This window comes from Panthera leo, chromosome A3 (assembly GCF_018350215.1).
Source record: "Panthera leo isolate Ple1 chromosome A3, P.leo_Ple1_pat1.1, whole genome shotgun sequence".
NCBI lineage: Eukaryota > Metazoa > Chordata > Mammalia > Carnivora > Felidae > Panthera > Panthera leo.
Window position 1 is genome coordinate 6,455,166 of NC_056681.1, and position 20,591 is coordinate 6,475,756.

The window sequence follows — 20,591 nt, forward strand, 5'->3', positions numbered from 1 at the left end:
CTCACACCCAGCCCCCAGCCAGGGAGCTGATCTGGTTCCCTGTTCTCCAGGCTCTAGGTACTCAGACAACCTTCACCAGGGATGCCCTGTCTGCTTCCTTCTTCACCTTGACTTGCTTCATCTTTGTCTTTAAAGGAACCCGCTGGTTTTACCTCTATTACCTTAAAGGGAACTTTTCAAATTGGTGACTGGAAAACCACTGTCATATGTCACCGGTAAGAAGAAACCAACAAAAATAAGCACCACGATAACATCTTTGAATGTTTTTGAAAAAGATAGAACATCAAGTGTCACAGAGGCGTTGGTGACACATAAGCCCCAAACCAAAATGGTTTTCCTGTTGTAACCAGAAACATTAAAAGAGAATGTCAAAGGGAATGTGCATCCATGGTATCGAACACCATGTCAGTCCCACCCACGCTAAACCTGCGACGCCCAGAGCTGTCACTCATGGTTCAAGGATCATGCTCCACATTCTGGGGCTCGTTGGACTTGTTCATCTCCGGGGCTCCTTCTACTGCAAATAGGAAGGACCATCCCAAACACCACATCTATTCCCAAGGCGTCGTGGATCACGGCTATCATGCTGACTTGTTCATAGCAGGAGTTATCTCTAGAGATGAAGCACGCGAGGCAGAAAGATGGGCGAGCCGGCCCTGTCACTTACCTGTGCTCCCAGGTTTTTGTTTTCATCCAACCTTTGTTCCAAGATGGGTTTTCCTGTCTCTTCTAGATTAGGCAACTTCTGAAAAATAAAATCCCTTCCGATTACCAACGTGAGTGGTTTCGACACGGTTCAGAGGTGTTTAAGTCTACTTTAAAAGGTGGGCATTTTGGGGCGCCTGGGTGGCTCAGTCGGTAGAGCGTCCGACTTCAGCTCGGGTCGTGATCTCCCTTTGTGGGCTCGAGCCCCGCGTCGGGCTCTGTGCTGACAGCTCCGAGCCTGGAGCCTGCTTCGGATTCTGTCTCCCTCTCTCTCTGCTATCTCCTCCCATCTCCTCTTGTGCTCTGTCTCTCTCTCTCAAAAATAAATAAACATTAAAAAAACACAAAAAACTCGAGGGGTGCCTGTGTGGCTCAGTCGGTTGAGCGTCCGACTTCAGCTCAGGTCACGATCTCACGGTCTGTGAGTTCGAGCCCCGTGTCGGGCTCTGGGCTGATGGCTCAGAGCCTGGAACCTGCTTCCGATTCTGTGTCTCCCTCTCTCTCTGCCCCTCCCCTGTTCACGCTCTGTCTCTCTCTGTCTCAAAAATAAATAAACGCTAAAAAAAAATTTAATAAAAAAAAAAAAGAACTCAAGCATTTATCTTTTTATTTTTGTGAATAGTTTTGCCCCCTGGTGCCTTTTTTTTTTTCAACAAAGGAAACTTTGCCAGACCCAGGGCTAAATTCTGCCTACCCACATGGCCTGATACAAGGACACATAGTTTAAAAATTATATATGCTTATATTTATGTATTTTATACCTCTTTATATCTATATCTATATTTTTAAAATAGGGAATGAAAAACACCCAGGTTTCTGCCTTCTCTAGAATGTGTTAAGCTGTTACACCAACCACCAGGCATTTTGACAGAATACCACACAAGATTGGGGCTAAAAGGGATCAAGTTGTGTTGACACAGCCCCCAGGTTACCTGCTGTACCCCTTGACATTCGCAATCCTCGAACCAAAGGCTCTTTTTCTATCGTGTCTGAATTCACGCAGCCAAGTATTGCTAACAGTAAATGAAGGCTGGAGGCTGCTAAGAACACACACGATTTGGAAGAGTGTTTACACTTCCTGTTCTGTTTCTAAGAAACACAGAGACAATGACTAAATCTACGACTTTCAAAAATGCAAGGAAACTCGGCGGTGAGCTTAAAAAATGTGCTCAAAGAACAGATTTCAAAAGGGTTTCAAAGGCCTTTGTAACCCTAGTGTTAGAGATAAACCCCAAGATACCACGTTTCCAGAAGACGTCCTATCTGCCTGAATGTTCAAATGCCTATCTTACTTCTTAATAAGATTTCATGTAGAACAGCACTTCCATGAATTTCATTTTCTGGAAAATGGAACCAGTGTCTCTCAGAAATTATCAAAAGATTATCATCATTCGATATTCAGTTATTGAACTGTTTCTAACAATTACTGAAGGATTCTCAGCATCTAACTGATGGGCGACGTCTCCAGATAAAATTTGAAGGGCTCTTTGTGTTATACCACTCGAAACTCACCTGTTCACAGATACTCGTCCCGTTTTTCTTTAGTATTTCAGGGGAGTGCTCCCTCTCCTTCTGTTTATCAAAAGGAGCACTTCTTTGGTATAATTCCATTTCTCTTCGGGGAAGCTGGATGCATTCGGCAAACTTAAATTGTGCGTCTGGGGTCACTTGCAAGGTGTCTCCCTTTTCACAGTTCTGCTTGAAAAGGAGCTTCCCGTTGGCAATGACCATGGAGGCAAACCTCTTGACGTCTTCCGGAACCATCCGCGCCACCGTGACAAATCTCTCGAGGTCGTCCGGGCTGTTTTGGGCTTCGTCCGTCACGAGGACTTCCAGGGACCAGTCGCAGCTATCCAGGCTCTCCTTCGTTCCGAGCAGGATCTGGTAGGAGTTGGAGATCGTCTGTAGCTGGTCCCTAATTCTGGCCTGAAGGTGAGTGTCACTGAGGTTGCAGGCGGGCCCACGGACCGTGTGGGCAAAATCCAGGAAAGCCCTCAAAGATTCCTCCACGTGGTCGGCGGCCCTGCGGATGGCACTGACGTTGGCCTCCAGATAGTCTCTGAACCTCCACCTCCTGCTGACAAAGAGCATCAGGCTTGCGACAGAGCCGGCCACCTTGTGCTGCAGAGACGCTGCTGTCTCTCGGGCCCAGTCCAGGTCCAAGCAGAGCTCCTTCCCTGCCTCCTCCGCGCAGGAGCTGGACGAAGAGTCCGTGGCCGTGGAGGAGCAGGAGACAATGCTGGCTCGGCTGTCGGAGCTGGAAACGGACAGGCTGTCCGGTTCCGGAGACAGCGATGGTGGCCGTCCCGAGAGCCACGAGGAGCCACGGTCCGTGACGTTCTCTGAAGCCCCGTCGGCACCCCCCAGCTCGTGCTGGGCCTGAGGGCCTCTCGGCGTTGCTTTAGGGATGTCATAAATGTTTGGCTTGGTGTTCTGCTGTTCCGCGCGGGGAATCAGAAAGCTGGAAGGAACCTTGTAGCCGACGCCTTCGTCCAAGGGGAACGTGTCCCTCGAGGCCAGAAATTTATACGTAGGAATTTCTGGAAGGCTGAGTTTTTTCTGCATGGGCACATTTTTGTGCAGGTATGGATCGAGGGACCTTGCTCTGCTATTTGGAGGACAGTGGAGGCTGGACATATACTGGGGGGAGCAGCATGTACTGGGGGGAGTGTGGGGCCCCGATCCTTCTGCAAAGCTGCTTAGAGATGCGTTTCTCGTACTAGCTTTTTCTGGAGATACCGGCGTGTCATAAATCCACTCAGATTTCTGAGGGCTCGGTAACGTGTTGTAGCCGCCTTGCCTCAAGGCGATCGCTGACGTCAGGGGAGCACCCTGCCCCTGTGAAGAACCAAACAAAATTGCCCAGCTTAGTAGCGATAAAGAGAGGGTGTGAGCCACTCCTTTGACGAACGTGTGTTAGGCTGAGGGCCTCCTAAAGGCCAGGTACTGTGCTTCTTAAAACTCTGATGGTCACTCCCCTACTCCAGCTTCTTCAGCGGCTCCCCATTGCTGTTTTTGCTCAAGGCCCTTCACAGTCTGGTTGCACCCACCTTCAGGCCTCCACACCACTCCTGCCACCACCTTCCTTGTGGGTCCAGTCGCCCAGGCTGTTTACTGTCCCCTGAACTCCCTGAGTACTCCCTGAGCCCACTGTATTTCATTTTGCCCAAACCAGCCCTTCTGTTCTAAAAGCCCTCCCCACCCTTTCCTTTCTACCTAACAAACTCCTATGCAACCCTCACGACCCTGTGGGGATGTCCCCTCTTTTGTAAGGCCTTCCCTGATAACCTTGGGTACAGGCATATGCATCGTATACATGGGACAGAATTCAACGATGAACACGGGTTCCAGATTTTCAAATTAAGGCGTCTCTCCAATAAGTAAAAACCTACTTTCACACATCTGTGAGGTATAGAATAATAAGCGTTTAACTGAGATCCACTGGGCTTTTGCTCTGTGGATCTCAGCTTCGCCAAGCACTGTAGTAGGTCCTCTGCAGGAATTTCTCAATTCTCACAATTAGTCCGTCATAAGAAACTGAGGCACGGAGAAGCTAGAGGACTCACCCAAACCACATCGCCCACCCTGTTCCTGAACATCACTGCCATCGGGTTTCCAAATGAAATAAGTTCTGCTGTGAGGCATTTGTATCCCTACTTTGGACCACGCTGATAAAACATCCCGGAGGAGGCCCACGTTTTCCTAGCAGCAAGTCTCTGCGTCTCATCATACTCACACTTGGTTGGCTGGCCAAGGGACCAAGTCCTGCCTTTTGGGGGCTGGCGGGTACATCATATAACTGCTGCTTCTCTGGCTCCTGGGGAGAGACGGAAAAGGATAGCTTGGATTTTTCCCTCCCGATGGACGCACATCGCAGACTCTGCCCACTCCAGTGTTTTTTCCAAATGAAAATGCAAACCACTGAAAACTTAGGGGCTTCCGGTCATGACGCTTGCAAGGCGGAAGCTTACGTGGTTATGTTCTCAACAACGGACCCTGTGCTTTAAAAAGCTCGCCTTCTCGACCGAAGATGGGGGCAAACTAGAGAGAGAACGAAACGCAGTTGGCCTGAGTTTAAAACAGTGGCTCATTTAGTTCTGTAAGTCAGCCTTAGGGTTGACTTTAAAAGGAATCAAGGAAATTGGGACTTCGTGGGGCACCTGGGTGGATGCTGAGGCATCCGACTTCGGCTCAGGTCATGATCTCGCGGTTCGTGGGTTCGAGCCCCGCGTCGGGCTCTGGGCTGACAGCTCGGAGCCTGGAGCCTGCTTCGGATTCTGTGTCTCCCTCTCTCTCTGCCCCTCCCCTGCTCATGCTCTGTCTCTCTCAAAAATAAATAAACATTAAACAAACAAACAAACAGGGTGGAGAGGGCCGGGGTGAGGGTGAGGTGAGGGAGATGAGTCCTGCATGTGTCTTCATTTAAGACTTCTGTGCCCAAGGCCAGCACCTCCTTGTCCCATGTGGCCCTGCCTGTGCTCCTGGCACCTGTCATGGCAAAGGGATCAAGTGTATTCGTCCAAGGGCCAGATGTGGGTCACACGTGAACCTGAACCTGAGCAAGAGCCAGACCAGAAGTGGGGGGGTGGGGGGGAGCATCTCGGGAGGCTGAGGCTGGAGGCGACCGGCCTGTCCCAGAGCCCAGGGAGGAGACTTTGTCCCCGAGCCGGTGATCACTGGCCCACCTGGGAACCTGCAGGTGGGAGATGTTCACAAAGGGGTGTGGGAGAGGCGGCCGGTGCCTGCGGGGATGCGGGGGAGCCATCTGGGTGGCGCGGAGAGCCTCACGTGTGGGGCAGGGCCACGGCTGAGACTCACCTTCAGCACCGGGGGGGCCCGGCTCTGGGTCGGCACGTCATACACCTGGGAACGCTGAGCAGGCAGCGAGGCCCGAGCGGGTCTGGGAATCGTGAAGAGGGCCTTGGGGAGAAAAAGAAGAGCCGTGGGAAGGAAACGTCACCGTGGTGTCCGCAGCTCATGCTCTGTGTCACCCTCACACGGCGAAGGCACCCCCGGAGCGTGGAGGTGTTCTCCCTGCACCCATAATGTGCGGCCCTTTGCTCAGACGGCGGGGGTGGGGGGGGGACCCAGGACATAAGAGCGGCGGGTCCCGTGGTGGAGGGCAGTCTTCTGCCTGCCCTCAGCCTCAGCAGGGAGCGGCTTAGAATGCAGAGTCCTGGGCCCTGAATCTGGGTCTCCGAGTGCCCCCGGGGAGTCCTGGGCCCTGAATCTGGGTCTCCGAGTGCCCCCGGGGAGTCCTGGGCCCTGAATCTGGGTCTCCGAGTGCCCCCGGGGAGTCCTGGGCCCTGAATCTGGGTCTCCGAGTGCCCCCGGGGAGTCCTGGGCCCTGAATCTGGGTCTCCGAGTGCCCCCGGGGAGTCCTGGGCCCTGAATCTGGGTCTCCGAGTGCCCCCGGGGAGTCCTGGGCCCTGAATCTGGGTCTCCGAGTGCCCCCGGGGAGTGTGGAGATACGCAGCACCAGCCAGCCTCCAGACGATTCTGAGTTCGCTCGGGATCTGAGGCTGTGATTCGAACCCGAGGTTACTAATGTGTTCACCCGATGATGCTGAGGATGTAGCTGTGAGCCAGGCAGGCAGAGAGGCTCTAAGGGTATAAAGTGAAGGGACTATCGGGGTGTGGAAGGGGCAGGGGCGGGTCGCGGGACTTGTCGCTCCAGCTGAGGGCTGATGGGGCCGCGGGAGGTGACCAGACCAATGGTGGCCTCAGCCTTGGAGTCACTGGATTGCAGTGAATGTCCACTCTAGACCGGGTACCCGGCTAGCTGCTCCTGGGCGACAGCTTCCAAACCCGGCCAGAGAACCAATCACCTGACAAACTGTAAAATAAAACATTTGCGGGGGCCCCACGTCAGCCCTCTCAAACAAGAGTGTCTCCGGGAGGGGCGCCGGAAGGGGTGATTTTCCAGGGGGGTGCGTGCCGTCTGCCAGGGTCAAGGTCTAAAGGAGGAAATAAAGTATGGACGGAGCCAGGACACAGGCTGGAAAGCGAGACAGGGCCTTGAGGAGAGCAAAAGGTCAAGTCCAGAGAGTCTGTCAGAGGCCGACTGCATTTCCCATCTGGCAGCCAGGAACCTGTCACTGCGGGGGGCTTTCCGGATTGGATCGAGTGGATGGTTAGGACCTGAAGGTGTGGAGACCGGGAGGGCAATTCAGGCTGGAAAGGACTAGATCGGGGTCCCTTTGTTCAGGGGGGTGACCCAGCTCTGTGCCCGGCATGAAGTGAGTGCTCGTATTTCCTAATCGACCTGCTTGTTTTGGGCGAAAGAATGTGTACAGCTTGAGACAGTAGGTAGTAGACAGTGGGGCCCCCACTCATCAGGCCGAATAACAGACTCAGATAAAGCAACTGGAAAGCAGACAGGACAAACCTGTCTCCCCCGGACGCACTCAGCTGCCCAGTGTCAAAATAACGTCCTTCTGAGTGACGACTATTTCTTACAGAGAAACCTGGTTCTCTAAAATCCTGGGCTCCCGGGAGCATTATGGCCTGAAGCTCTATCAGCAAGAAGGAAACATCCTACTCCCGTCCGCGAGGCAGGCTGGCTTTTCATCCCCAACACAGAGCTTCAGACGGCGGGTAGCAGGTGTCCCACATCCACCTCAACCTGGCAGTCCCCAAGGAAGGAGCAGCCTGCATCAGCTTTGCAGTCTGGGCCGATGCCGACCCTTGAGACACTGCCCTGTTTTGCTTAGAGCCTATCAAGACAGGCTTTGTTTACGCTAAACCCCACCTTTCCCCAACCTCATCACGACGTATGCTACCTTCTTCTGTTTGTGAGATGCCCCGAGGTCCCTATGCGACGTGACCCCTCTCTCTCCGGTGGGCAATGAACCTGACTTTGTCCCTGTCAGTCTCAGGCTGATTGGTTTAGGACGGTGGTTCTCCACCGCAGTCTGGGTTCAATCCCATATCCCACAGGCCTGCCCCATCCAACCCCAGGGACCACGCGTGGTGTGTCCCCAGCCATGCCATCCGCCATCACCTCCACTCTTTCTTCCTCCTGCTCCCACTTATTCTAAAACCCCAAGCTCTCCCCTACCACAGAGCTTTTCCAAATGGACTTCCATTTCCTACTACTCCCTGTGGCCCCAAGCCCCATTTTATTTATGTAGCTGCCTCTGTGGGTCACACATGCCTTGAAGACCACCTGCAGAGGACAAAGGGATTTTCCTGCATGTAGAGTTTCAGGTAGAGGAACCTGGTTCACAAACGCCCGTGTTTCTTGGAAAACATGGGTTCAAGATGGCAATCAATTCAGGAACATGTTTGAGAAATATGGTTTCGAAAGGTTTGGGGGGACAGATGGAAACTCCAGTTTGGGAACTAGTGGGTCTGAGAGTGATCCCACCAGGAAGTTGGACCCTTTTCACTTGAAATGTGAAAGATTCCCCTTTCTGAATTCAAACCAACATCAGATGTGTTTTTTGTATGGTGATTAAAAAAAAAAAAAAAGTCGGGCTAGTATATTATATTAAGGAAGTTGGAATAAAAAGTAAAACAAAGCTCAAGATAGTGGTTACCCTGGAGGAAGTGACTCAGAGAAGGTGGGAGGGGGGCTCATGAGGTGCTAGTTTTGTTCTATTTCTTGATATGGATACTAGTGACTAAGAGGTACCCTGAGGATCTGTAGATTAATCTCAATAAAAAGCTAATTGCGGGGGCACCTGGGTGGTTCAGTCGGTGAAGCGTCTGACTTTCGCTCAGGTCATGGTCTCACGGTTTGTGAGTTTGAGCTCCCCATCCGGCTTTTTGCTGTCTGCACGGACCCTGCTTCGGATCCTCGGTTCCCCTGTGTCTCTGCCCTTCCCCCAATCATTCTTTTCCCTCGCGCGCGCTCTCTCTCTCTCAAAAATAAATAAATAAACTAAAAAAATAAAATACAACCTAACTGCAAAGACCAGTGTCAGCCACAGAGTCAGGAAAACGGAGAGCAAGGGCATTCAAAGTCTAGGGGCAGAGTCAGCCCCACACGGGCACGAGGAAGCTTCAGTCTCTGGTATTCGACACCCTGGGACCCTGGCTGGGCCATTTCACCTCCCTGGAAACTAACGTTCTCATCTGTAAAATGAAGAGTTGTTCCCCAGATCCACAGAGGTCTCTCCCAGCCATAGAGATGTCTGATTCTGACATGTAGGGTCCTGGATCAGTGGACTTCAGAAAGGTGACCTATTTTCACCTTCTTGGTTTTTGACTTTTGGCCAAGCTTCACCTAGGGACAGTTGGCACAGGGACGAGGGGAGTCTGTGAGGTGGGCCACCTGCCAGTTCCCAGCCCGTGGGAAAACAGCTCCCAGCTAGCGGCTGGACCTGCCTAATTCTATAAACCAGTGCTCCACCCAGAATGCATTTCCCCGGCCGCCGCGGAGTCAGGCTAACTCCCAGGTTATTACACGAGCGGCGCAGAGAGGTCTGCCTTTTCCACGGATCAGAAGATTCCCAACTGGTTTTCATCCATTTCTTCTAGCTCCTTCCTTCTCGTAGCAGAAGAGACAGTGGAATTACTTAGAATCACCAGAAGGCACAACTTGAGGAGAACTGAGACATGGCAGGGCCAGACAGGTAAACAGGGTGTTGGGACGTGTCCACTCTCCCAGCACGGCCGTGGCTGCCCCAGAAGCCCGGTGACCCAGCCAGGTGACTCCGGACTGCTGATTCTCCAACTTAAGCAGGAGAAAAAGGCAGGAAAGTTCCCCAGGTGCTTTACTGGGGCCACCTTAAGAAAGCCTGCTCGAGTGGCCAAGGGCCCCGGGTTTCTGAATTCCCCTTTGGTGGCTGTGGTTTCTGTCAACGGCCACAGCCTCACACGAGCGAGGGCTCCAATCACAGACACGCTTCATGGTAAGGACAAGTCTCTGACCCTTTTCTGTTTATCACAGCGCCAGTCTAGAAGTTACGTCCACGGTCATGAGGTGCCATGTTGTCCCCGGTCTCTTCATTCACGTAACAAACGTTGAACTTGGAGGAGCCTGGACTGGCTCGGGCACTCGGGGTACCTGGTCAACAACAGTCATCGCACCTGTTTGTCTTTTACGGGGGGAGAGGGGGGACTCCAATCAAACTTTGCCTTCGGCAAAGGCCACTCGTTCTCGGAGGAACAACACCGTGGCCCTGCTCTGAGTCAGCTGCTCAGACAGCAGCTGAACATGCCAGGCTTCGACGTGGACCAGCTGTTCCAGAGAAAGGGGCTGTCACAGTAGGTTCGAGCAGCGTCCTTCTGGGGTTTGGAGCCAGCACCCCTGGGTGGCAGCTGTTCCGTGTAAAGGCTGTCTGGTCCTCTGCCTGGCAGCCCGGGGGGTTAGAACATCTGAGCTACTCAAAATATTTTAAGAAACCAACACCTTTCCGTTTGAAGAGGTCATTGGAAGTGGTGTGGAGGAGGCCTGGGTGGTTAGTGGAAACTTCCCAGGGCCCCCAGCACGCACACCAGGGGGAGAGTCCTTCCTGGACACACACTTAGCCAGGACCCCTGCCCAGAGCTCTGGCCAGGTGGGAAGTGTCCTTTGAGCCGAGAGCAAAGCGTACAATGCGGGAAACGCCCACAGTGGCTGAAGACCGTGCAGATGTGTTCTGCACGCCTAGCCCCTCATCAAGGCCTGGGCCTGGGGGGAAACGATACGCTGTTTTTCTCCTTTCTTCTCTAAATTGCTTTCATTCCGGGGAGCCTGGGTGGCTCAGTCGCTTAAGGGTCCGACCTCGGCTCAGGTCATGATCTCATAGTTCGCGGGTTCGAGCCCCGCATCGGGCTCTGTGCTGATGGCTCAGAGCCTGGAGCCTAAGATTCTGTCTCCCTCTCTCTCTCTGCCCCTCCCACTCACACTCTGTCTCTCCCTCTCTCAAAAATAAACATTGAAAAGATTTTTAAATTGCTTGCCTTCTTAAAAAAAGTTTTTATTCTGCATTTACCTAACGCTTCTTTTCCTCTGTTTTTTAAGTGCTATTTTTTAAAATCGCAGTTGTCATACAGGCCATATATAACACACAAATCCATTTTCTGATCTCTCTGCTCATTGTATATTTACTGAGTACCAACCTATGGGAGTCACGGTCCCAGGTGCTGGGGACACAGGAGTGAATGAAATAAAGGTCCCTGCTGGACGCCTTCTTTCACTTTCTCCTTAACCAATTCCACTTCCAAAGAGGAACCACTGTTGGTGTGTGTTTTCTTTCTTTCTTTCTTTCTTTCTTTCTTTCTTTCTTTCTTTCTTTTCTCTTTTAAAATATTTTAAATTTATTTTTGAAGGAGAGAGAGACACAGCGTGAGCAGGGGAGGGGCAGAGAGAAAGGGAGACACAGAGTCCAAAGCAGGCCTCAGGCTCTGAGCTGTCAGCACAGAGCCTGATGTGGGGCTCAAACTCACAAACCGTGAGATCATGACCTGAGCTGAAATGGGATGCTTAACCACTGAGCCACCCAGGCGCCCCGGTGTGTGGTCTTTCAATGTGTGAGCATGCACACATACATACACACGGGTCGTTTTGGTTTTTGGTTGATTTTTGTTTAAATGGCTCTTTTTTGCCTCCAAGAACGATTCCATCTGTTTTTCGCACATGCCTAATATGTTGCAGAGGTATGCCAAAACTTACGTAACCAATCTCCCCATCCAATCTCCCCATCGACAAACGTTTAGGCATCTTTGATTCTTCCCTATAACAAAAAATGTTACAATGGTCATGGCCTCCTCATCCAGATATAGCTTTGCCTTCTTGTGTAGTTCTGTAGCAATTCTGGGAGTCAAGTTTCTTGGTTGAAGGGAGTGTAGATGTTAAGCCTGTTGAGTAATTTCTCGCCCCTGAACCCATCCTAGTGCCGGGAAAATCCAAAATACTTTTGTGAGCGGGTGCACTCAACATTTGATTTCCTGTAAAGCATGGATGTCTTGGAGAGCGAGGGAATCACCGGGGTGTCGAGAATATCAGTGCTAACTGAAGTGGGGGCCAAATACAAGTTCACCGGATCACGCCTGGTTTAGGTCCCCACTTTGCACATTTAATCTCCTGAAGGACGCCAAGAACTCAAGGCAGAGGGAAGCCCCTGCCTGAGTTTAGACACCCTTTGCCCCACCTGTTTTACTTGGAAACACGCATACCTGTTGCGGAAAGCTTAGGGTCTTTTCACAGATGATTCCGGTTCTGGAGGGCGGGGCAGGGAGTTCGTAGACTTGGGCGGTGGTGGCCGGGGGCCCCTCCACCCAGCTCTTCATGTGCTCGTAGACGGGGCCTGGAGTCGGGGGCTTGAGCAGGGTGGGCACCTGGTAGGTCTCCTTGGAGCTGGTGAGGGCTTCCCCCGGGCCTCTCAGGGAAGGGGGGCAGGGCCTGTCTGCGGGGACCTCAGGGAGCAGTTGGAGGCGGTTGGCAGGGGCCAGACCTTGCCGCCCGTGGAGCAGACACTTCCACCAGCCCTCGCTTTCTGGCACATTTTGTTCTAGAATGGTCAAGATGTCTCCTCTGCAGAAAGCCAGCTCGTAGAAGGAGTCTGGGTGGTTGTCATAGAGTGCTCTGGCCAGGAGGGTCTGGGGGCGGGAGGAGAAAGAATTCATCGTCATTTCTGTGGCCGAAAACCATTCTACCCGCACCGCTGGCTGAGAAACACTAGGGCGCATTCGTGGGTTTCCACCACCCCACAGGCTCTCGGCCCTGCTCTCTGCCTGATTTAGTCCTGCCTCCCCTTTGGGGGTCCGGTGAAAGGTCATATCCTCGGGGAAGTCTAACTTGTGGAGTGTCCCAAACGTACTCTCACCGCACTGTTTTAATTTGGGTTTTTGTTGTTGTTTTTTTTAATATATGAAATTTATTGCCAAATTGGTTTCCATACAACACCCAGTGCTCATCCCAACAGGTGCCCTCCTCGATGCCCATCACCCACTTTCCCCTCCCTCCCACTCCCCATCAACCCTCAGTTTGTTCTCAGTTTTTAAGAGTCTCTTATGCTTTGGCTCTCTCCCACTCTAACCTCTTTTTCCCCCCCCTCCCCTCCCCCATGGTCTTCTGTTAAGTTTCTCAGGATCCACATAAGAGTGAAAACATATGGCATCTGTCTTTCTCTGTATGGCTTATTTCACTTAGCATAACATTCTCCAGTTCCATCCACATTGCTGCAAAAGGCCAGATTTCATTCTTTCTCATTGCCAAGTAGTATTCCATTGTGTATATAAACCACCACTTCTTTATCCATTCATCAGTTGATGGACATTTAGGGTCCTTCCATAATTCGGCCATTGTTGAGAGTGCTGCTATAAACATTGGGGTCCAAGTGCCCCTAGGCGTCAGCACTCCTGTATCCCTTGGGTCAATTCCTAGCAGTGCTATTGCTGGGTCATAGGGTAGATCTAGTTTTAATTTTTTGAGGAAACTCCACACTGTCTTCCAGAGCGGCTGCACCGGTTTGCATTCCCACCAACAGCCACTGTTTTAATTCGTGACGGCCATGACCTTTGTGCGTGAGTGCAGCCAACACATAGCTGAGTGGAAATCCTGACCCTGCCACTTCTTAGCTGTGTGCCTTGGAGCAAATTCGCTACTCTCTCTGGGCCTCAGTTTCCTGGTCTGTAAAATGGGACTAATGTTAATATCTCCCGGGGTAGGGGTAAGAATTCAATGGGTTGTTACGTACGCAAAGCTCACTGAACAGTGCCTGGCAGTCAGTTGGCGCTCTGTAGAGGTTGGCGGTTACTGTCCTAGCGATAACAGCGCCCTCTGTCTGGTCCTTATTCTCTTTCTCCTGGATTGGACTGGAAGTTTTGTGACTACCGGGACCATAGCTCACCTATTTGCTGCTCTGTCCCCAGCATCGAGCACACACTCAGGTGCATAGGAGATGCTCGGCAAATGTTCACTGATTGGTGAGTGAGGAAGCAGAGACACAGCGGTTAAGGACCGGTCTATCTGTGGTCACGCAGCCAGGATCAAAACCCAGTCTCCCTAATTCTCAGAACTCATGCTCTTTCTGTTCGCCCCCTGACCCTCAAAGGAAAATCACCTCGTAGCAATGGCAGCAATGGGTAAGCACACCTCCTTCTTATTTGAACTTTCTGCCGAATTAAATGAAGGCGACTTGTTTCTGTGGGGCTTGATGGAATCACCTGTTCCTATATTAGTGCACACTTAACACAGAGAAATTGGGAAATACAGAGAAGAAAAAAAGAAATCTGTGAAAATTACCCATAATCCCGCCACTCAGAGGTAACTTTTCATACCATTTTAAGTATTTACCCTTCCAGGTGCTTTTTTCTTTCTTCAATTGAATTTAGTTAATTATACTTTTGATGCTTGTTAGCTCCTAGTACATGCAATTTACAAATAAAACAAAGCAAAAATGACCAACGATCCCATTATGTCTGTGAAGAAGTGTGGCCTTTTTTTTTTTTTTTTTTGCATAAAGTTTTTCTGTTACAAAAATGGAATTGGATGTCCAACTGCTAAAAAGCATCACCTTAAACACACAGTCAGGTCAGTATGGATTTAGAGAAACACTGTGACATGTGTATGTATCTGAGAAGCAGTAAGTACAATGCAGACAAACAGGCACTGAGAAGTCCCACGTGAAATCTCCTGCGATTGAGATCCTAGGGGATTACGAACAATTTTTGTGCATGGAACGTTCTTCTTACTGCAAAGAAATAAAAATTCATTACAGAGGGGGTATAAAATAGTGATACACAAATAGAAGGGAACAGAAATGGCTGCCACAGGTAACCACTGTCACTTCTTTGGTTCATGACCTGACGTCTTGTGCACATTTGTTCATATATATGCACCTAGAGTCAGTCGTATTTCCTCTAATTAATTAATTTAGAAAGTACATGACAGAGGGGCAGAGAGAGAAGCGGGGAGAGAGAGAGAGAGAGAGAGAGAGAGAGAGAGAGAGAGAATTTCAAGTAGGCTCCATACCCAGCCTGGAGTCCAATGTGGGGGGCTTGATCCCACAATTGTGAGATCATAACCTGAGCCAGAATCAAGATTCGGATGCTCAATTGACTGAGTCCTCCAAGCATCGCATGTCAGTTGAATTAAAAAAAATTTTTAGGGGCGCCTGGGTGGCTCAGTTGGTTGAGGGTCCGACTTCGGCTCAGGTCATGATCTCACGGTCTGTGAGTTCGAGCCCCTCATTGAGCCTCTCTCTCTGCCCCTCCCCCGCTCATGCTCGCTCTCTTTCTCTCTCTCTCTCTCTGTCAAAAATAAATAAACATTAAAAAAATTTTTTTTAATTTTTTTAATGTTTATTTTTGACAGATAGAGACAGAACAGGGGAAGGTCAGAGAGAGAGGGAGACACAGAATCTGAAGCAGGCTCCAGGCTCTGAGCCGTCGGCACAGAGCCTGATGTGGGGCTCGAACCCACAAACTGTGAAATCATGACCTGAGCCAAAGTCGGATGCTTAGCCAACTGAGCCACCCAGGCCCCCCAAGTCAGTTACATTTTTAAAACTTAACGGGATCGTATGCTACAATCTGTTTTTCCCACTAATAATAGATTATGAACATCTTTGTGTTAATAAATTACTTTCTTCAGTATCTATCTATCTATCTATCTATCTATCTATCTATCTATCTATATTTAATGCTTATTTATATGAGAGAGAGAGAGAAAGAGGGCACAAGCAGGGGAGGGGGACCCAAAATCTGAAGCAGGCTCCAGGCTCTGAGCTGTCAGCACAGACCCTGACGCGGGGCTCGAACCCACATACTGTGAGATCATGACCTGAGCTGAAGCTGGACGCTCAACTGACTGAGCCACCCAGGCGCCCCTGTTCAGTATCCTTCTAAATAGCAGTCCTGTTTTCCTTTGTAAGGACGAATCATGCCTTCCCCTCAGGTTCTGGGACATTTTAGCTAATTCCAGTTTTTAGCTATGACAACGCTAAGATGATCATCTTCGTAGCTAAATATCTGCAACCCTCCTTATTTATTTCCCCAGAGAAATTTCTAGGTGGGAAGTTGGCAGGGCGATCATTGGGGCTCCTCCTTCCCTCACTGCCCTCAGGCCTGGCTGACCCATTTATACTCCCCCCGACCCCCCCCCCCCCACCCCCGGTGTGAGACTGCCCATTTCCTCACACCCCATGACCTGCACATGAGCTCTTTGTTCGATGCTGTGTTTGTTTTAAAATCTTTGTCATGGAAACTTGAAATGTTTTTGTAACACATTCTTGGAAATGCCCAGACTACTGAAAACTATAGAATTGGCTACAGCCTTCATGCCCCTGTGAGTGGATAACTTGGGAAGGGGTCACCTCCCCGCTACACTCCACCATTAACTCATTTCATTTAAAATTTATTTTTCAAAGATGTATTGTCTTTGAGAGAGAGAGAGAGCACAAGCAGGGAAGGGGTAGAAAGAGAGGGGGACAGAAGATCTGAAGCGGGTTCTACACTGACAGCAGAGAGCCCAACGAGGGGCTCGAACTCAGGAACTGTGAGATCATGACCTGCGCCGAGGTGGGACGCTCAACCAACTGAGCCTACCCAGGTGCTCCAACTTATTTTTTTTTAATTAAAAAAATTTGTAAATGTTTATTCATTTTTGAGAGGCAGAGACAGAGCGCGAGCAAGGGAGGGGCAGAGAGAGAGGGAGACACAGAATCTAAAGCAGGCTCCAGGCTCCGAGCCATCAGTACAGAGCCTGACGCAGGGCTGGAACTCACAAACCACGAGATCATGCCCTGAGCCGAAGTCAGATGCTTAACAGACTGAGCCACCCAGGCGCCCCTCCAACTCATTTTTAAAAGAGGGAACACGGTTCCGCAGCGTTACGGGCATGTGTGTTGTGAAGGGCATCCCTGCCCGTGGGCATCTCCTCTCCCATCCGTGGTGAACCGAAACGCTCACCTGAGAGGGATGGTGCAAATCCCACTGGTTGGAGGCAGAGTGAGTTTACGGGGTGACACTGAAAAGCAGAGAGCCCAGTTAGGGCTAATAAACACCTCTTGCCTTCTGGGGGTGAGACCCACGCAGTGTCCCCTTAGCCGGTCACTTATTCCTTCCCAAGCGCGGCCAACCTTGGCTCAATGTTCACGAGGTACAGCACCGTTCCCCGTGCTTGAGTTCGGGGATACCAGTTTTGATCATGGGATGGTCCGCTCTGTGAGCCTCCTGGGGCTCCCCTGTAGCCCCAACTCTGCCCAAACCCTCAGGGCCCTACACAATTCCACTCTCGCCTACATTTCCAAGGCTCAGGGTATCAGTTCCTCATCGCCCCACACACCCCGCCCTTTGTGGGGCCTGAGTCCTTCACACAGGCTACACCCTCCACCCCAAATAGTCAGCAGCTTTGTGCCCAGTGAGACCCGCTCATCTTTCTAGACGCGTCTTAGACGTCTCTTCCTCGCCGAAGGATTTCTTCACGCTCAGACTCTCCCAGACCCACCTAGTTCTCTCCATTTTTTTTTTTTTTTTTTTTTGCTCAATGCGTTTCCAGGTCCGTACTGACGACCTTCACATGTAATTCATTAAATCGGTGATCATCTATTTGGCGTCTGTGTCCGGGCACAGGCTCCAAGAGAGCACATCTCCCTGGCTCTCGCCGCATCCCCGGCTTCTGGCACCTGGTAGGTGCTCATCGTCTGCTTGTTGAGTTAGTGGGTAGATAAGGACGAGTAGCGTAATGTACCTGTGTTCAAGTCTTCGGGAGATAGAGAGACAGCACCAAGATGAGAGTCCCTGTTTCTGTCTAGACTAGGGTCAAAAAGGATGCTCTCCGTGACGCTCTGCCCAGCCCCTCAGGCGGCTTTCGGTGAAAACGACCACTGAGATGTCCAGAAAATGGGCTGCAGGACCTTGCTAATCTGCACACTCAATTCCTGTCCCGCAAATGTGTTCTAAGTGCATTTCCAGTGAATGTGGGTGCTCAGCTCGGAGAAGCTGGCAGAGATGAAGCATTTAGAGGGAACAGTTTTAGAGCCTCATAAAGAGGATGGATTAAGGGCCAGGATTGAGTGAAGCTCCGTGCTACTTTGTAGATTTTTTTCCTAAAGAGGCGAATCATCTCTGTATGGTAAGAAAAGAACTTGAAAGTTAGCGGTGTAATACCTTGTCAGACTTTCACCGGATTTAGAAGGAGCCCTGCAATCCCTTCTTAGTATTCCTTTATCTTTTAAAAAGTGTTTATTTGTTTTTGAAAGAGAGAGAGAGAGAGCGCGTGCCGGGGAGGGGCAAAGAGAGAGGGCGACAGAGGACCCGGAGCGGGCTCCGTAGGGACAGCAGAGAACCTGACGCGGGGCTCGAACTCACGAACCGTGAGATCACGACCGGAGCCGAGATTGGACACTCAACCGAGCCACCCAGGCACCCCTTAATATTCCTTTACTAAATTGCCTACAAATACCTAGATTCTCAAATGCTCTTTGACGTAGTTTTCACATTCTAGTGGGTTCTCTCATTCATTAATCCGTTTAATGAAACCTTTGACAGGAGTTCGTTTTATGTTTGCATGAGGGTCATGATTTTACCTTCCTGAAAATTATACTTCAACTGTCCACACTGGCAACAACAACAACAACAACAACACAGTCTCTAACCCATCATCACAATCTCATGAAACCCGCTTGATGCGTCCGGAAAAGAGAAAGCTGGTCGTCTGAGATGTGCTCGCGTGTGTCTGGAAAGAAGATCGTGTGTATGTCCAGACGGAGCAGTTGCTGCGTTTGGGCAGCTGCCGGGGAGTGTCCCGACTGGCACCAGCGTGGATGATGCACTTGCCTATTGTGAAAGGCAGTGGATTATCTTCCAGAGCACAGTGGGCTTGTATGATCACCCACCCACGGGCACCCACGGCGGTCCACGATGGACAGCCCCGGTCTAATTCCGGAGACAAGGTTTACTTCATGCTTCCAGTCTGCTGTCTGCAAACGCGCGTACCTTACAGGATGTAACCTCCCAGCAGAGGAAAATCCTACGTGTGCTGCTGTCAAACGATGCCCTTCTGCACGAGATTTCGTTACAATTGGCAAGGATGTCTCTGGACACCTCATGCAATCCACTGATGTCTCAGAGTTTGAATAACAAAGCGTATCAAAGTTTCTGTTCCAGAGGAAGAATTAAACACCAGAGAGGAACCTTGGGGGGGGTCTTTCTTCACCTAGAAAACAGTAGACTATATCGGGGCGCCTGGGAGGCTCAGTCGGTTAAGTGTCTGACTTTAGCTCAGATCATGACCTCAAGGTTCCCAAGTTCAAGCTCCGCATCGGGCTCTGTGCTGACGGTGGGGAGCTGACTTTGGATCCTTCGCTCCTCTCTCTTTCTGCACCCCCCCCCCCCGGCTTGTGGGTTCTCTCTCTCTCTCAAAAATAAACATTTTAAAAAAAAGAAAACCGTGGACTATATTGAATGGGGCCTTATTCTGTGTTGGGGGAACTGCAGTCATATCACTGAAATCTTAGAAGCCTCAGAGGTGGCTTTTCTTGTCCTCATTTTACAGAGGAGGAAACCGAGGCTCAGGGGGGTGAAATGACTTGTCTAAGGTCACTTTAGTCTCTAACTGCTCTCCTCACATCTATTATTGCGCATTCCCCTTACAATCCATTCTCCAGACATTCATACGCATAAATATTTACATACACAAATCAGATCATGTTGGTTTCTGGTTTAAAAACCTCCAATTGCTTAGACATACAGTTAGAACAAAATCTACACTCTCTGCCTGATCGCCCCCCCAATCCCCCCCCCCCCCATTAATTTTCCTTCGGCCACGTTGGTTTCTTACTTCTCCCAGATGCGCTAAGCTTACGTCCACCTCAGGACCTTTGCCCTTGCTATGCCTCCTGCCCAGAACACTCTTCCGCCAGATCTTTGCATGACTGGCTCCTCCTTCAGGCCTCCGCTCAAAAGTCACCTCCTGCCGAGGCATCCCTGACCACCCATGGAAGGCTAGCCTCCTTCTCCGCACCCACGCACGACTGAGACGCTGATGTCGTAGGCACTCTGAAGAAGGAGTCCAGACAGGGCAAGCCGGACTTCATTCGGGCAGGCTGGCAGTGGGGGGAGAGGAAGAAATAGCAACAAACACCTGTCCCACACCTGTGTTCCTGGTGCCGTGCCAAGCTCTTTACGGACAAGGCATGGAAACAACCGTAAGCTCCGAGAAGGCAACCCAACAACCAACGCGATCATCTCTGAGGCCACTCACAGGGTGTCTTTTAAATAGGGTGTGAATTTGGAAACGTTTGCGTAGATATTTAAGACATGAAGGAGGACATATGTTTATATTTTTGTTCCCCGTGGGCACGCTGGGAGTCGGATCCTGCGAGCCGTGGAAGAAACGGTGCTAACTAGACTCCAAAAGGGGCATTTCCCTCAAGTGCCCTTCTTCGTGCGGCAGCTGGAAGAGGGGCAAGGACAATGAACGTGCACTTCGAAGAAAGAAACAAAATGGGGCGCCTGGGTGGCTCAGTCGGTGAAGCGTCCGACTTCGGCTCAGGTCATGATCTCGCGGTCCGTGAGTTCAAGCCCCGCGTCGGGCTCTGGGCTGACAGCTCAAAGCCCGGAGCCTGCTTCCGATTCTGTGTCTCCCTCTCTCTCTCTGACCCTCCCCCATTCATGCTCTGTCTCTCTCTGTCTCAAAAATAAATAAACGTTAAAAAAAAATTAAAAAAAAAAAAGAAAGAAACAAAAAGGCAGAGAATACGATTCCCTTTCTGGGAGACCTTCACACGGCTGCCAGATGCAATGTGTTAATCTATGTTGAATCGGCAATGAGCTGGGAGAGTAGTTAGCTACAACTGGAGAAATCTGGGACGTTGTTCGTTCAGGCATTCGTGCATTTGTTCGCGAAGATTGTGTTAAGCATTTACTATACGCCCAGGGCTCTGCTGGAGACAGAGCAGAGCCTGATCTTACGCCAACGCATGTTGCAGCAGAGGAGATCAACTCCCATC

At 50.7% G+C, this 20,591-nt stretch overlaps 2 protein-coding genes across 8 annotated transcripts in view; one reads left to right on the top strand and one right to left on the bottom strand.

Annotated features, from left to right (window-relative positions):
* Nucleotides 1-20,591, top strand: part of LOC122215376 (beta-1,3-galactosyl-O-glycosyl-glycoprotein beta-1,6-N-acetylglucosaminyltransferase 7-like) — a 77,690-nt gene that overhangs the window by 54,377 nt on the left and 2,722 nt on the right. Inside the window, exon 4 of one of the 7 annotated variants that reach the window (XM_042930611.1) lies at nt 7,167-10,394. The exons of the other annotated variants lie outside the window; for them this stretch is intronic. Coding sequence (XP_042786545.1) covers nt 7,167-7,216 — 50 coding nt within the window. The 3' untranslated portion in view covers nt 7,217-10,394. Of the gene's footprint in view, nt 1-7,166; nt 10,395-20,591 lie in introns of those variants that run through there. 7 annotated transcript variants of the gene reach the window in all.
* CASS4 (Cas scaffold protein family member 4) overlaps nt 1-20,591 on the bottom strand; it is a 38,892-nt gene that overhangs the window by 2,818 nt on the left and 15,483 nt on the right. Inside the window, exons 2-6 of the mRNA XM_042930599.1 lie at nt 11,812-12,234; nt 5,524-5,625; nt 4,442-4,522; nt 2,218-3,543; nt 668-745 (exon numbers count right to left, since the gene is read on the bottom strand). Coding sequence (XP_042786533.1) covers nt 668-745; nt 2,218-3,543; nt 4,442-4,522; nt 5,524-5,625; nt 11,812-12,234 — 2,010 coding nt within the window. The remainder of the gene's footprint in view (nt 1-667; nt 746-2,217; nt 3,544-4,441; nt 4,523-5,523; nt 5,626-11,811; nt 12,235-20,591) is intronic.